We start from the raw sequence: 14,620 nt of genomic DNA on the forward strand, positions 1-14,620 counted from the left end.
TGATGTGGTGACCTTAAATATTTTCACAGCAGTAATATTGCTCTAATAGACTAAGGCTTAGGCTTCTCACAGAGATGTTATTTGGTCTCAAAGAGCAAAATTCAATGCCAGGGAAAAAAACACAAGGATATTCCCAGTGTCACAGATAAAGGTTTGTGTGGTGACCTTCAAATTCTTTGTGCAGAGTGACTGATCGGGCATCTTTTAAAAAATCTTAGGCAGTCCAACTTATCAGTGGACAGTGGAGGAATGCAGATCATCAACTTACCAGCTGGACAGATATTAATCAATCGAATTTCAATGTCATCTTGTGCATCCTCACCCTGATTCCAAAGCATGAGATCAATGTCAAAACATAAAATAGGTTTTAAACCTCAAAGCCAGGAACTCGAGAACAATACCCATCTTTGGCCCCCTAAGTAGCTCCTCAGAATTGCATCTTAGGAACAGAATGCTTCACTGACCTGGGCTACAGAGCGCCTTCCTAGTTCAAAATGAATGCAAGGACTGTGCCTCTACACTGCCTTTTCTTATTCAGTTCTTGAAGGCACCTTTGGCAATGCTGGGATATTCAACATTTTGCTGTAGGGGTCCATAAGGTGACTTAACACCGTAAGGAGGACAGAGCGCAGGCAACCACCAGAGCATGACGCGCCAAAGGGAGCAGAAGCAGTGGGAGGCAAAGGCAAGAATCCAGAATCTGAAGTGGCGAAAAAAGCGTAAACAAGTACAGGTCGTCCAAGGAAACAGTGTGAAAGAACACTGAGGAACTTGTACCCACAACTGCACGTGGCACAGCAGAGGCAATAGGTTGCCCCTCACCCAGAAAGCGCCAGCATGGAGAAGAAACCATATCCCAGATATAGCGAGTTTTGTAGATGCAGATGGCAGCCAAGCCGTGAGAGACGGCAGCCGGTAAGACTAAGACCTTGCATACCAGTCAAAGAGCACAACTGCGAAAAGTAGCTCAGTGGAAACTGCCACCAGTAAGACAGGAGCGACATAAGTGGCAAAATGCCAATTTATGGCGCAAGATGCTGGTAGCACGGAAGGTAGAAGACACACCATGACCAGGTAGAAGACACGCCATGACCAGGCGAAGGTGCCATAGTATGTGAAGGCAGAGTACAAGCAGTGGGGCTTCACCAACCAGAGCGAAGACAGGAAGGAACCCAAGCACGTTGTGTGGACTCTGGATCCATACGAAGGACGCAAGGACTTCGTACAGGGTAGCAGAGCAGCCCAGAGGCACCAAACTGCAAGAGGCCAGCAGCCTAAAAAGGGCACCAGGGAGCCGGACACTTTAGGAAATGGTGGAAGAAGTTGACCGGGGCAGACCCCACGGACACTGTATGAAGGAGAGAGCCTGCACGAACCTGTCGGGTAAGAGCACCGAGGTGAGCCAGAGCAGGAGGGAAAACGTTGAAACAATGAAAACGTGGCCCAACAAGTGTCCCCTGCAAGACAGAGTGGGAGAAAAACGAGGCACAACCCTGGCAAAAGTAAGGTCAGAGGTAAAGGTCCCCGAACTGAAGGTGGAAAAGACACCCCTCGGAGAGTGTACAGCATGAACCACAAGCAAAGCTTGGAAATCCCCATATGGAAAAAGCAAGGATTAAGGACACTGCTATAGTATAAACGGCCCCATGTAAGACAGACAACCTCTGCCAACCCAGTAGCTTGGAGGACCAGAAGGTGCAGGTGCATCAAAAAGGAACAACAAGAAGCAGGCCGCATAGCAGCAATAAGAAACAGGCCGCATAGCAGCAAACAGGGTGCAGTTTGCAAAAGAACCGCCACAACCAGGCAGTGCACCAGACGTGCGAGATAGATAGTACACGGCACGGGACCCACTCCAGATCCAGATGCCATACAGACAGACTAACCCAACTTGCAATAAGGCAAGTTATAAGAGGATGAGACAAGGGACTTCGAGCAGGACTGCTGCTCAGGCTCCATAGGAGCGTACCAAGACAACGATTGAACCGAATGTCAGCAAATACCCCACATAGGGTAAGGCAAATCAGTATGGGTGTCCTCTTGAGTAAGCACACAGTCAGAGGACTGAAAAGAAAGGAAGCAGCCAACCGGCTCCGCCGAACAAACGGAGAAATGACTAACCAGCTGTGAACAGTAACCAGCCCCAAAACCCAACCTGGGCATCAGTGCGGGTCCCGGAAAATAACGCCGAGAACACGGCCACCAAAGTTACCGCAGGCCGGACAGAATACGGGAGACCGTTGAATCTGCATGGCGGTCAAAAAGATCCACTCCATTGAACGGAAGATCCCTGAGGGCATCCCGAATATGATCAGGGAAGCGACTGTCGCGCAGCCAAGCATGGAGACGTAAAGCCACAGTGCGAGCCAGCACCCGTCCCATAGAGTCAGTTGCGTCCAGGAACGATCGAAGTGAAAATTGCACCATGCATCTTCCATGCAGAAGAATGCAAAGCAATTCCGTACGTGACCCTTCTGGAATAGAGGGGAGAAGGTGAGCAACTGAGTCCCAAAGAGCGGCAGATGCACGTGCAAACACACAGGCTGTATTTAAAGCCCAGAGGCCTGCGCTTGCGGAGGCGAAAAGCCTGCGGCCACAATCATCCAGCCACCGAGACTCTCTCGTAGGAGGTAACAATGATAAAGAGTGTGAAGAGTGCAAATCAAAAGATGCCTGAACAACTAGCCCTTGAGCAGGCGGGTGAAGAGACAGACAAAGAGGATCACATGGCGCCGGGCAGTGTCGACGACCAATAGCCCGATTAACCTGGTCACTCGAAGAGGGTCTGGAACAAGTGCCACGCAGGGTGTCAAAGAGCGAGTCCCCGAAGGGCAGCAAAGGTTCTACCTCAACCGGCTCCAAATGGAGCAGATCCAATAAAGGATCAGAAAGTATAGGCACCATAGGGGGTTGTAGGCCAAGCACAGCAGCCGCCTCTGAATAGCTCACACGAAGGCAGCACTAGACTCAGTGGCATCCGAGTAGGAGATAACAAATGGTCAGTAGGAGACGGTTGAAGGCTAAGTCTACCACCGGACATGAGGAGTGGCGGAGACTGACCGGAAGGCCAGGCTACACAAGGAACTTGCACCCTGGCCCAGTGATCAGCAGAGTCCAGGGAAGCCCCAGGATCCACAGGGGGAGGCGTAGATGGGAGGACCGGCATTAACGGACGCCGCGCGGGAGACGTACAGCAGCCCGAGGAGTCGAGGGGGATCATCCACCAAGGGAAGCCGGCTCGACGCTGGAACCGACGTCGAACGGCGCAGTTGTGGAGTCACCAGGACACCGACAACCTCCCTAGAGAGAGTAGAAGGTGCCGAAGTCGAACCTGTGGCAGTACCTGGCGCCGAGGTCGGCGTCACCAGCGCCGCCTTATACGTCGGCGCAGGGAGCCCTACAGGGCTATGCACTGAACGACAGGGAGGGCCGTGCTGTGGGCTCTGGCTTGTCAGCGTCGCTTTAGCTCCGGAACCGGAGTAGACGCACACAGCGGGTGCCAGGGAAACGTCCGCAGACGATGACCCAGCCACAGTGCCTGCTACCTCTGTGGGGCCCGAAGACGCACCAGGGAGAGGGGGCGACTGAAAACAAGCCTGGAGTGCCTTAGAATAGGCCTCCATTTGGGCACGTGTTGCCCCAACACCCGGAAAGGGTGGATACGGAGGACGCTGTACGCCTTTAACCGGCTCACTACGAGAGGAATGACCGGTAGCAGCATGGGTAGAAGAAGATCTCCGTAAGCGACGTCTGTGCTTACGCTTACCTGGTGTCACACGGCGGTCGCAGGAGCGACCTCGGGAACGAGCCCGATCCAGAAAAGAAGAGCGGCGACAGGAGGGAGCTGGACCAGACAGCCATGCGGCCAGCAACTTCATGCGCCGCTCCCTCAAGGACTTTGGCTTCATTCGTTGGCATGCATCAAAGTCCTTGGAGTCGTGATGCATGCCGAGGCACCACATACATATGAGGTGCGGGTCAGTGCCAGACATCTGACGTGCACAGGCTTCACAAGCCTTAAAGCCGGAAGGCATTGCCCACTGTTCCACCCCCCAACACACACGGTGTCGAGAGGGCCCAAAAACCAGGCCAAGGAACTGCTGGTTTCCCAGGATCCGCGTTCGAACGCGGAAAAGAAGAAAACTGACGTCAGCGCGCCGGGAGGGGCATATATAGCTCCATTGATGTCATGTCCGGGGACAACGTCAGGGCGGCGCTCAGAGGTGCTACTGCAGGATAAGTTTTCCCGATCCAGTCTGACACCTGGGGATATTCTGAGTTAAGGAATCTGCAGCTAGACGGCTCTATCAGATTCTTCCCTAAGCCCTAAACTACACTCTAAGCACAATCCCCCTTACCTCTCTCCCCTCAGGTCGTCTAGTCCGCCTCTGTCCCGGTGCTCCGCCTCGCGTCCATTATACCACATGCGATTTAAAAGCACATGCGTTTTAAAAGCGCATGCGATTTAATGGGACGCGACGCAATGTGTACGCGTTGTAACGTCGCCTGCATTGTAACGCATGTGACGTAAAGGCATGCGTAGTAATGCCAGTGTTGTAATGGGTGTTCGCCGTAGAGAATACCTTACACTCTTTTATGGTAGTGCAGTTAGGCTTATCAGAGGGCTGTGTTAAGCATGTGTAGTACACACTCCGGCAAGAAATGATTACACACACTCAAAGACTGAATCAAAGACCAATTGTTTTGTATAAAAATATGACTGTTACTTTTATTTTAGAACCAAGAGAAACTCAGTTGCAGGTAAGAACCAATTTAAAATAGTAATACATTTCAGGTGCAATAGGAATGTGTTTGCAAAAGCAATAAGAATACTTTACATTGATACTGAAAATACCTTGTGGTGTCAATCAACAGTAGCAGTAACTTCGCAATGTAAAAGATAGACACTTAGTGCAAATATCAAGAACTGCAAGGCAATCCTATGGGAGGAAAACAGTTATGCACATTTACAGGTAAGTACTCGACTTAGACATCCAGTCTTCGGGGTTCTAGAACAACACTGAGCAAGGGTCAGGTCAAGGTAGATACTGCACCGCCAGCGGCACTGGAGCAGCCAGGTGCAGAGGTCACTGAGCCCAATGTTAGTCGATGTAGACTGGGGGCACCCACAGAGGTGCTGGATGCAGTTAGGTACCCGCGGTTTCAGTGCATAGGCCTCGGGGTTTAGGCAATAACGGGGGCGGGGGCCCAAGGCAGCACCGACCATACACCACCAATGGCACAGGGGCAGCCGGATGCAGGGTGCAAATCAGCATCAGGCACCCAATGCAAGTAAATTGGGGATCTCGGTCGCACAAAGAGACTGCAGGCTCAGACCAGGAGGCTGGATGACGGAGACCAACAGTTGGGCAGGTACGTAGAGGTGTCGGTGGATGCCTGGGCACCATCGGCTGGGCTCCCCAAAGTCGGGAGAGCTGAGGATGCAGGGGTGCCTTTGGACATTAGATCTGGTTTACCGGAGCCGGTCACAGTCAGGGGGACCCTTCGAGATGAGGCTGCAGGCGTCTTTGTGGATACTAGAAGAGGTCAGCCACTGGTGGTTTCGAGGTCAGGATCGCTGGGGAGACTTCAATCGACAGGTAGGTTACTCAGACTCGGGCAGTGGGCATCGGGTGCAGAGTGGGCAGGTGTTTCGGTTCGATCTGGAGTCCTTAGAGTGGGTTTCTTGTGGACAGAGCTGCTGTCCTCAGGATACCTGGTCTTTGTTGAAGTGCAGGACAAGTGTAATCTTTTTTGCAGAGACTTTAATCAGGAGACAAGCCAGTAAGGCTGGGCCCAAATCAGCAGTTGTCCTCAGGCTTGGCTGCACAGCGCTTTCTTTGTCCTTCTTCTTAGGGCGCAGGAATCTGAGGGTCAAGGTTCAGGGATGCCCCTAAATGCTAAATTTAAGGGTGTTTCACGTACAGGCAGGTAGAAGCCAATGGGCTACTTACCTTTAGGGTGACTATACCCTTTGTATGTCCCCCCCCCTCTCTTTAGGGAGGTGGCATCCCCTAATCCTATTTGCTAAAATCCTTCAATCACAATGGAGGATTTTCAAAGGAAGGAGTCACTTCAGCTAGGGATACCAAAGGGGAGGTCCTGGCTGAGAGGGGACATACTTCTCCTGCTTACTAATTTTCCCACCGACTTAAAAGTGGGGCTTGTTCAAGGCGACAGACACCTCCACTAGCTGGGGAGGCCCTTGCTAACATAACAAAGGGCATGAAGCTTTTGAGGCTCACAGCCCTGAATGCTGTCCCTGCTTGGGGGGTGGTGAGAAGCACCTCCACTCAAAGTAGGCTTTGTTCCTGACCCACAAGAGCACAAGGGCTTCCACCTTAGGAGGTCAGGAACATGTCTGATTGTGGCAGGCTGGTGCATACGAGTCAGCTGTACTCTAGAGAGTTGATCGTTTTTCAGGGGGCATCTCTAAAATGCCCTCTGAGTGCATTTTGTAATAAATCCAGCACTGGCATCCAGAGTTCAAGGCCTGATCTCTAATGCTGGCACCCTTTCTATGGCCCCCTTGGCTGGGTGGGAAGGTTTGGTGCTGCTGAGGCACATACTGGCTCTGCTTCTGCTGATATCCCGTAACAAGGCCTCAAATGGGTTGAGTCCTCGGGGGAAACTGCCGAACAGGCGGAGCTAAACCTAGAGCATGAGCAGGCTTTGCACACCTTAAATCTTCCAAAGGCAGAGTCAGCCCTAGCTATCAACAGCCTACAGCCGTCAAAAGGCATATCTATTAGAGATTGTTCGAGATCCCATTGAGTGAATCCAGGCTTGGCGACAAGTCACCACATTGGTCCCAACTTCCCCACTCAGACTGTCAGTCGTATGCAGGTCAGAGCGAATGGAGTACTTTGCACTTTACTGACTCTGTAATGAGGGATTGCAGGGTTGGCCTTTTGTAAACCAGGACAGCTGGTAATATATACACCATTCTGTCCCACAATGCAGGTGATTAGCATTCAAAGACCGGAAAGCAAGGCTTACGGAGGAAAATAAACACTTGGCAAATCTCTTCATGCATTTTGACTCCATGTAGGGAGGAATTGTAGGAAATATGTGAGGAACTGCGGCGTATTATATGGTGTGGTTGTACGACCTCACCGTGTAATACACTTACCAACCCCTTTAGGACCAGTAGATGACAAACCTTTAGCTTGACCCTGAGCAGCTGTGGCTCTGAGCAGCAGGACTGACACATAGGAACAAGTGCAAAGTATTTAACAACACCAAAACAATTGAAGAATACATTGACGAGACATCAAGGAAATCCGCCACCAATTTACAAATTTAAAACGTATTTTTAGACATCACAGCGAAAAAGATCCATCAGAGGGTTCCAGAGATTTAGAATTTACAAGGCATAATAAATCATAGCATTTCACTAAATCGCGAACAAGCATTTGCAAATTCACCAAATCTGACACAGAAACCTTTTTACTAAAAAGTTAGGCTAGTTGTATTCCAGTCACTTTGGGCAACCAACTCTAGTAGGCAGCCATTCAGGGAGACCAGCAAGATCCTCTGAAACAGTTACCTCAGTCAGTTCCAGGCACTTATATCCATTGCAGTGGTTTCCTATGGAAGTAGTCCTGATGAAAGGGATAAAAGATGCTGAAGTTGCTCAAGGATGCGATGCGATGCGATCGATGGGGATCTTCCTGCAGCTATTCCTCGGTCCATGAACGGTGTATGGTAGTCCTGGTCACAGGGTCTATGTTCCTCGAAGTCCTCTCGATGCTGGTAAAAGTCCAGACACCACTGGGCTACCAGTCACCTGGTATCGCGGTTGCAGCCAAATCCTTCTCTGGACAATAACTCAGCTTCTGGGAGACCAAGCTGCACTCTGACGACTCTCCCAGGCTCAGCGAACTTTGGGTGCAATTTTTATCGTTGGGTCCTGGCCTCTGATGCTGCATGGCGGTGACCTGAAGATTCTAGGATACTAACTTGCCCCAGCACACTTGTCTGCTGTTGTGGCCCAGTGCTGTGAACAGGAGGTCAGCAAACTGACCCTTGGAGTCTTTGCTTTGGCTGGGCTCTGGAGGCGACCTCTCCACGAAAAGGATACAGCAGGCACAGCCCCCTCTGCTTTGCTAGCCACCAGGTTCAGCTGGTGCAATTCATGTTGATGCAGCCTCTCTTTGATGGTTCCACGGTACAGCAGGGCAGTCCTTCGGTCCTTTCTTCCAGTCCAGATGTGATATGGGTGCCAGGGGTTCCCTATTTATGGTCATAAAATGCGCTCAGAATAGGATGGGGTTGGTAGATAATGGGCTACTAGGTTCCCTTCCTCCTGATTACCACTTCCTGGGAAGTCTGGCATTTGGCTATCCCAAGATGCACTATTCTGCCCACTCGCAGCAAGGCAGAAAGTTGCACACTGTCACTAGTTACATTCATTTCGATTTGAGAACCAAGTTGGGTTTAATGCAATAAGTCGATTGATACCTAGGAGTATCAACTTTAGTAGCACTGTTAAGGAGTTAGTACAGCTGAGGGGTCTGCGTGTAATCCTGAACTTGCTAACAGGGCGACAAAGGGCCATATGAGTAATTCCAAATTGCGATCGCAAATGCCAAAATTCGCAGAATTTCGGCGTTTGCAATCGCAATTGGGCTTTAAATGCAATGTAAGAAGCACAGAAAAAGTGCAATTTGGCCTTAAGGAATCAAAAATTACCACCAACTTCAAGTTGGTGGTAATTTGCGATTTCTTTGAAAAATGCATTTTTTTGCATTTTTCAAAGTGCAATGTGGCGCACATACATGGGGCATGTATGTGCACCACATGTGCTCCCATGCTTATTTCAGGGGTGCAACAGGGTGTCCTTTTGACACCCTTGCAACCTTGAAATTGCATTCTCAATTTGCGATTTTTTAATTGCTAATTGCAAATTGAGAATGTCTTCCCATTCATTCCAATGGGCCTCTAGGCCCATAGGAATGAATGGGGAGGGTTTCTTAAATTGCTAATCGCACTTTGCGATTCGCAATTAAGGAATATGTAGGATTCTCAAATCTTTTTGCAAATCCTACATACATCTCGTTTAGCGATTCTCTAAAATTCGCTATTTGAAAATTGCAAAATCAAACTTTCATACATATACCCCTTAATCTTTCCACCATAAAAACAACAGATTCACATTTTTTTTATGTCAGAATTCAAAAAATACATGTTCTGCCCATGGAATATACTGCACCTTGCCTTACGGCTCTGTACGCCTGCCATAGTGGTGACTTACACATGTTTCAGGGGGACATTTGACTTTGCCATGACTTAAAATGGCAAAGTCCGGCTAGCAGTTTGAAACTGCTCTTCCAGTCTGTAGTGGCAGACTGGAAGACTTGTTTTACCTTTGTCACATCCAGGGTGGCACAACCAGTGCTGCAATCCCTGGGGTGACTCTCTAACTCACAGACTCTGGGTACCATATACTACGGACTTTCTGGTAAGTGAGCTTATGCCGATTGGGTATAGCCAATGTAACATACAGGTATTGGAGTCGTAGTACTGGCACTGAGGTCTGGTCAGCAGGCTCAGTGCACTCTCCTAGTGGAAACCAAGCACTCTCCGCTCCCCTCCTCATTAAGAAGCACAAGTACTAAGAGCATGGTGGACAGAACATCTGCCAATTTTTTAATTCCCACTGCCACACGTTTCTACATCACGTCTTCGTCTTTAGCTTATGAACCGGCACTCAAGCCTGTGTTTAGGTGCATCTTGTCTTCTTTGATGATTTCAGTCCTTAATAACTTTCATGGTCTTTCACAAGTCATGTTTTTTTAATTATTTATCGAACAATATAATTTTGACAAAAAATGGCTTTATTGCAGCAACTTTGGTGGTGCACAGCACATAGTTAAATGGTTTGGTAGAATGCATTGACAGGACTTAGTGACTGACAGAGACTGGTGATTCGATTGGTACCATGGTACTGGGAGATAGCTTTAGGGTTAGCCTTAGAGCAGGTTGGGGTGTGCTAATAGTGGGACCAAAAGCAGCTCGCATGCACCGGAGGATCACATGCTGTGAGTAAGTGGTTCTTCCTTAACCATTCATAGAAATCCTCAGAAAAATGTGTGGGTAAAAAAGAATAATCAGGGAAGCAATCTCTCAAAATAGATTCTAATTTGACTGTAGAGTTGAGAGAAGCCTTTTGTGGCCAGTACTTGAAAGCAGCATGTACAAGGAGCATGCAGGAAGGAGAGAAACATGTTTTACAAACAATGACAAACTAGAGCGCATTGATGGTCATCTAGACAGTCACTAAAAAACACAAGAGTGGCATAATCCCAGTGAGCGCGGATAGACTATACAAAGCATGTGTTTGATGAAGACACAAACTAAAATGAACGTAAACCAGGCCCACGACATGCAGCAATAACATTTCTGGTACCAACTACTGTTAGTAGGCATTACTATTTTCACACTATAGGAAAAAAACAACTATATGTAAGATGGCATGACTAGTACTGTTTGAACGTGCAGTGTGCATCTTCTAAGATCTGCTCACCTGACGGTACCGCTGTGTGGTCTGGATCATGTGCATGTACATATTGTAGACATAGTTGGCCATTTCTGGCATGTTCTTTATCACTTGAGCAGGATAAGGTGGCATCTCTCCATTCTAAAAAACACAAACACCACATTGTGGGGGATAATAACATTATATAACATGACAAACCTTCACATTCAGATTACCTGAAAACACAATCCAGTTTCATAAATTTCCAGCTATTTCATACGTAAAGGACATGAACAAAGCAATAATTTTAGGTAGGAATTATAGAACAAGTTACTTACCTCCGGTAACAATATATCTGTAAGAGACATAGATTAGTTATAGATTCCTTACCTTAGAATTACCCCCTGGCGTCACAGACTGGATCCGTCAGCAGTACCCCTGCGCGTCAAAAGATGGCGTCGGTCGGCTTCGTGTTAGTCGTTGGCGTCATGGTCGCCGGGATGACGTCGCGGTAGCTACTTGTACGCGGCCCTTGCGCTCTGACGCCAGTTCTGTACACAACTTTCCACGCCAGAAGCGCAGAGCCATGCAAGACACTGACCACTAGGACCCTGAAAGGTAGTCCTTAATCCTAGAAATCAGTTCGCAGAACGGGGAGGATGGGTCGGGCGGTAAGGAATCTAACTAATCTATGTCTCTTACAGATGTATTGTTACCGAAGGTAAGTAACTTGTTCATCTGAAAGTGACAATTAGTTATAGATTCCTTACCTTAGAATAGATACCCTAGCAATACCAACCCCGGAGGTGGGTCTGCAAATTAAGTTCACACCAGAAAGTCCTGGAGAACAGAACGACCAAAGAAGCCGTCTCTCTGGACTTTGCTGTCCAGGCAGTAATGTTTAGTGAACGTGTACAGAGATGCCCACATAGCTGCTGACAGATGTCATTAAGGGGGACTTCACGTCCCAAAGCAGTGGTAGCTGCCATCGCCCTGGTGTAATGGGCAAGGAATAGCAAGCTTTGATGCACCAAACAACCCTTCTAGAAATGGTCAGTTTGCGCACGGTCCGACCTTTTTTGGTGCCAACGTAGCCCACAAAGAGCTAGTCATCCACCCGGAATTGCTTTGTGCGATCCAAATAAAATGAAAGCGCACGTTTTGGATCCAGACAGTGGAGCCTCTCTTTTGAAATATGCGGAGAGAAGATGGGCAAAGTGATGGTCTGTCCAATGTGGAAAGAAGTAACCACTTTGGGAAGGAAGGAAGGACGAGTTCGAAGGACAACCTTGTCCGGATGAACAGCCAGAAAAGGAGGTTTAGAAGAAAGAGCTTGGAGCTCACTCACCCTGAGCGTAGAGGTGATGGCCACCAGAAAGGCAGTTTTTAAAGTCAGAAGCCTGAGAGGACAGTTATGTAGCTGCTCAAAAGGAGCGCACATAAGATACGTAAGAACCAAGTTCAAGTCCCACTGGGGCATTTTGAAGGGAACAGTAGGAAAAAGATGAGTAATGCCCTTCAGAAAGTGATTTACAACAGGGGACTTGAAAAGAGAAGGCTGGTCAGGAAGCCTGAAAAAGGCTGAAATGGCCGAAAGGTAGCCCTTTAGAGTACCCGGAGCAGAGCCCTGCTGGGCCAAAGAAAGGAGGAACAAAAGAACCTTAGAAAGACGGGCAGAAAGGGGATCCACAACTTTGCTGTGCACCATGCCACAAATTTGTTACGTCTGCAAGCGTATACCGTCTTATTAGAGGGACGCCTGGCTGCAAAGATAACATCACAGACTTCGGGAGGAAGGTTAAAAGCTGTCAACTGTTGCCGCTCAATCTCCACGCAAGGAGGTGGAGGATGGGCAGGTTCAGGTGGAGGACCGTCCCCTGCTGCTGCGACAGAAGATCCTCCTGAAGAGGCAGTAGGATCGATGGCCATGTGTAATAGCTCGGTATACCAGACTCTTTGTGCCCAATAAAGAGCCACAAGAATAACTTGGGCCCGGTTGCGCCTGATCTTCTTCAGCACTCTGGACAGACGTGGTATAGGCAGAAAGGCGTATAGAAGACCGCAACTCCACTCGCGCCGAAAAGCGCCGCCGAGCGAGTGCCGCGTTGGGAATTCCAACGCGCAGAATTACTGACATTGTGCGTTCTCTTCGGGGGCGAATAGATCTAACCAAGGCTCTCCCCACTGTTGAAAGAGACCTTGCACCACATCAGAGTGAAGACGCCATTCGTGATCCATCATGCACCTGCGGCTGAGTTCGTCCACCCTGGCGGTCAGCAAACCTGCCAGGTGTTGAACCACCAGGGATATGCCCTGATGTTCCAGCCATGTCCAGAGGCGGAGGGCCTCTTGACATAGAGTCCACGACCCCACCCCACCTTGTTTGTTGCACTACCCCATGGTGGTGGTTTTGTCCGTGAACACCTGCAGTACTCTTCCTCGGACAGAGTGAAGGAATGCTTTGAGCGCAAGACGAATCGCCCGAAGCTCCAGAATGTTGAGGTGGAGCCCGGATTCCGCCGGAGACCAGAGGCCTCGAATCTCCGCCTCCCCCATGTGGCCGCCCCATCCCAGATGTGCTGCATCGGTCACCACTGTGAACTCTGGTTGGGGAAGTGAGAGAGATCTACCATCGACCCAATCCTGGTTCGATAGCCACCACTCCAATTGGAGTTATGTTATGTTATTGTAATTTGTATAGCGCGCGATTACCAAATAGGTGTCCTGGCGCTGTCCATTACTCCCTAGACCAAAAAAACTGAATTATTTAACAAACAACCAAGTCTTCAGCGCTTTCCTAAATTGAAGTAAGTTTTCCATGCATCGCAAGTGAAGTGGCAGACCGTTCCACAGCTTGGCTGCACCGTATGAAAAGCTGCGGCCTCCCCAACTAGCTTTTCTTATAAGAGGGACCGTAATCAGACTGGCATGAGAAGAACGGAGATGTCGGGCCGGGACATACCTTTTGAAACTCTTGATAAGGAAGTCTGTGCCTACTCCATGTAGGGCCTTAAAGACCAAACAAAGGGACTTAAACTGGACCCTACACTTAATAGGAAGCCAGTGTAGGTCTCGAATGGCCTTTGATATGGGAGAGAATTTGGGGAGGCCAGTTAAGAGTCTAGCAGCGGCATTCTGCAGAAGCTGCAATCTATGTAACAGGCCTTCCTGAATGTTGAGGTATAGACTGTTGCAGTAGTCCAATCTAGATGTTATCAGGGCCACTACAACAGTCTGTTGATGCTCCTGAGGAAGAAGGAACAAAATCTTTTTCAACATTCTCAGGATGTAGCCGGTTTTAGACGCTACCGCCTTCACCTGTAGAGCCATGGATAGCTTGGCGTCCACTACCATCCCAAGATTCTTTACTTTATTTACCGGAGTGGGAAGATCCCCCAGTTCCTGCGGCCACCATGCTGGAGTCCAGAAACTAGGGTTGTTACCAAATAACATAACCTCGGTTTTGTTGGAATGTAACCTGAGGCAGTTACTTGCCATCCATTGAGCCATTTCGGACATACAGGACTGAAAGTTCTGGTCCATCCCTAGTTCGTGGCCGGGTAGCAGAGAGACGACAATTTGCGTATCATCCGCATAGGAGGTAACGCTAAAACCGTGGTTTCTGATAATGGGCGCAAGGGAGGAGACGTAAATGTTGAACAGTGTGGGACTCAGCGAGGATCCCTGTGGGACCCCGCAGGGCAGCGAAAAAGGTCGGGAAGAAAAGATTTCCAAGGATACTATTTGACTCCGATCAGAAAGAAAGGAGTTTAGTAGGTCCCATGCCTTTTGCTGAATTCCACTTTTCCTAAGTTGGTCCATCAACAAACCGTGATGGACCGTGTCGAAAGCAGCAGATAGATCCAGAAGGATCAAGGCTGCTCTGCCTCCCTGATCCACCGTGGACCTGATCTGATCCGTAGCCACGATCAGAGCGGATTCGGTGCTGTGTCGTTCCCGAAATCCGTGCTGAGAAGGATCCAATAGTGAGGTGTTCCTCACAAAGGCTGTGAGTTGTTGGTTTAACGCCCTTTCAATTAGTTTAGCCGGAAATGGGAGACGAGAGATAGGCCGGAAATTATTTGGATCAGAGGGATCCAAACTAGGTTTTTTCAACAGGGGGAGGATGGAAGCCTTTTT

The 14,620-nt window shown here is 49.1% G+C and overlaps 1 protein-coding gene across 2 annotated transcripts in view; it reads right to left on the minus strand.

Annotated features, from left to right (window-relative positions):
- AQR (aquarius intron-binding spliceosomal factor) overlaps positions 1-14,620 on the minus strand; it is a 396,399-nt gene that overhangs the window by 1,378 nt on the left and 380,401 nt on the right. For both annotated transcript variants that reach the window (XM_085627198.1, XM_085627199.1), the window contains exon 34: positions 10,529-10,642. In XM_085627198.1, the coding sequence (XP_085483324.1) occupies positions 10,529-10,642 (114 nt within the window). The remainder of the gene's footprint in view (positions 1-10,528; positions 10,643-14,620) is intronic.

The sequence above is a fragment of the Triturus cristatus genome, chromosome 9 (genome assembly GCF_964204655.1).
Source record: "Triturus cristatus chromosome 9, aTriCri1.1, whole genome shotgun sequence".
In the NCBI taxonomy this organism is placed as follows: Eukaryota; Metazoa; Chordata; class Amphibia; order Caudata; family Salamandridae; genus Triturus; species Triturus cristatus.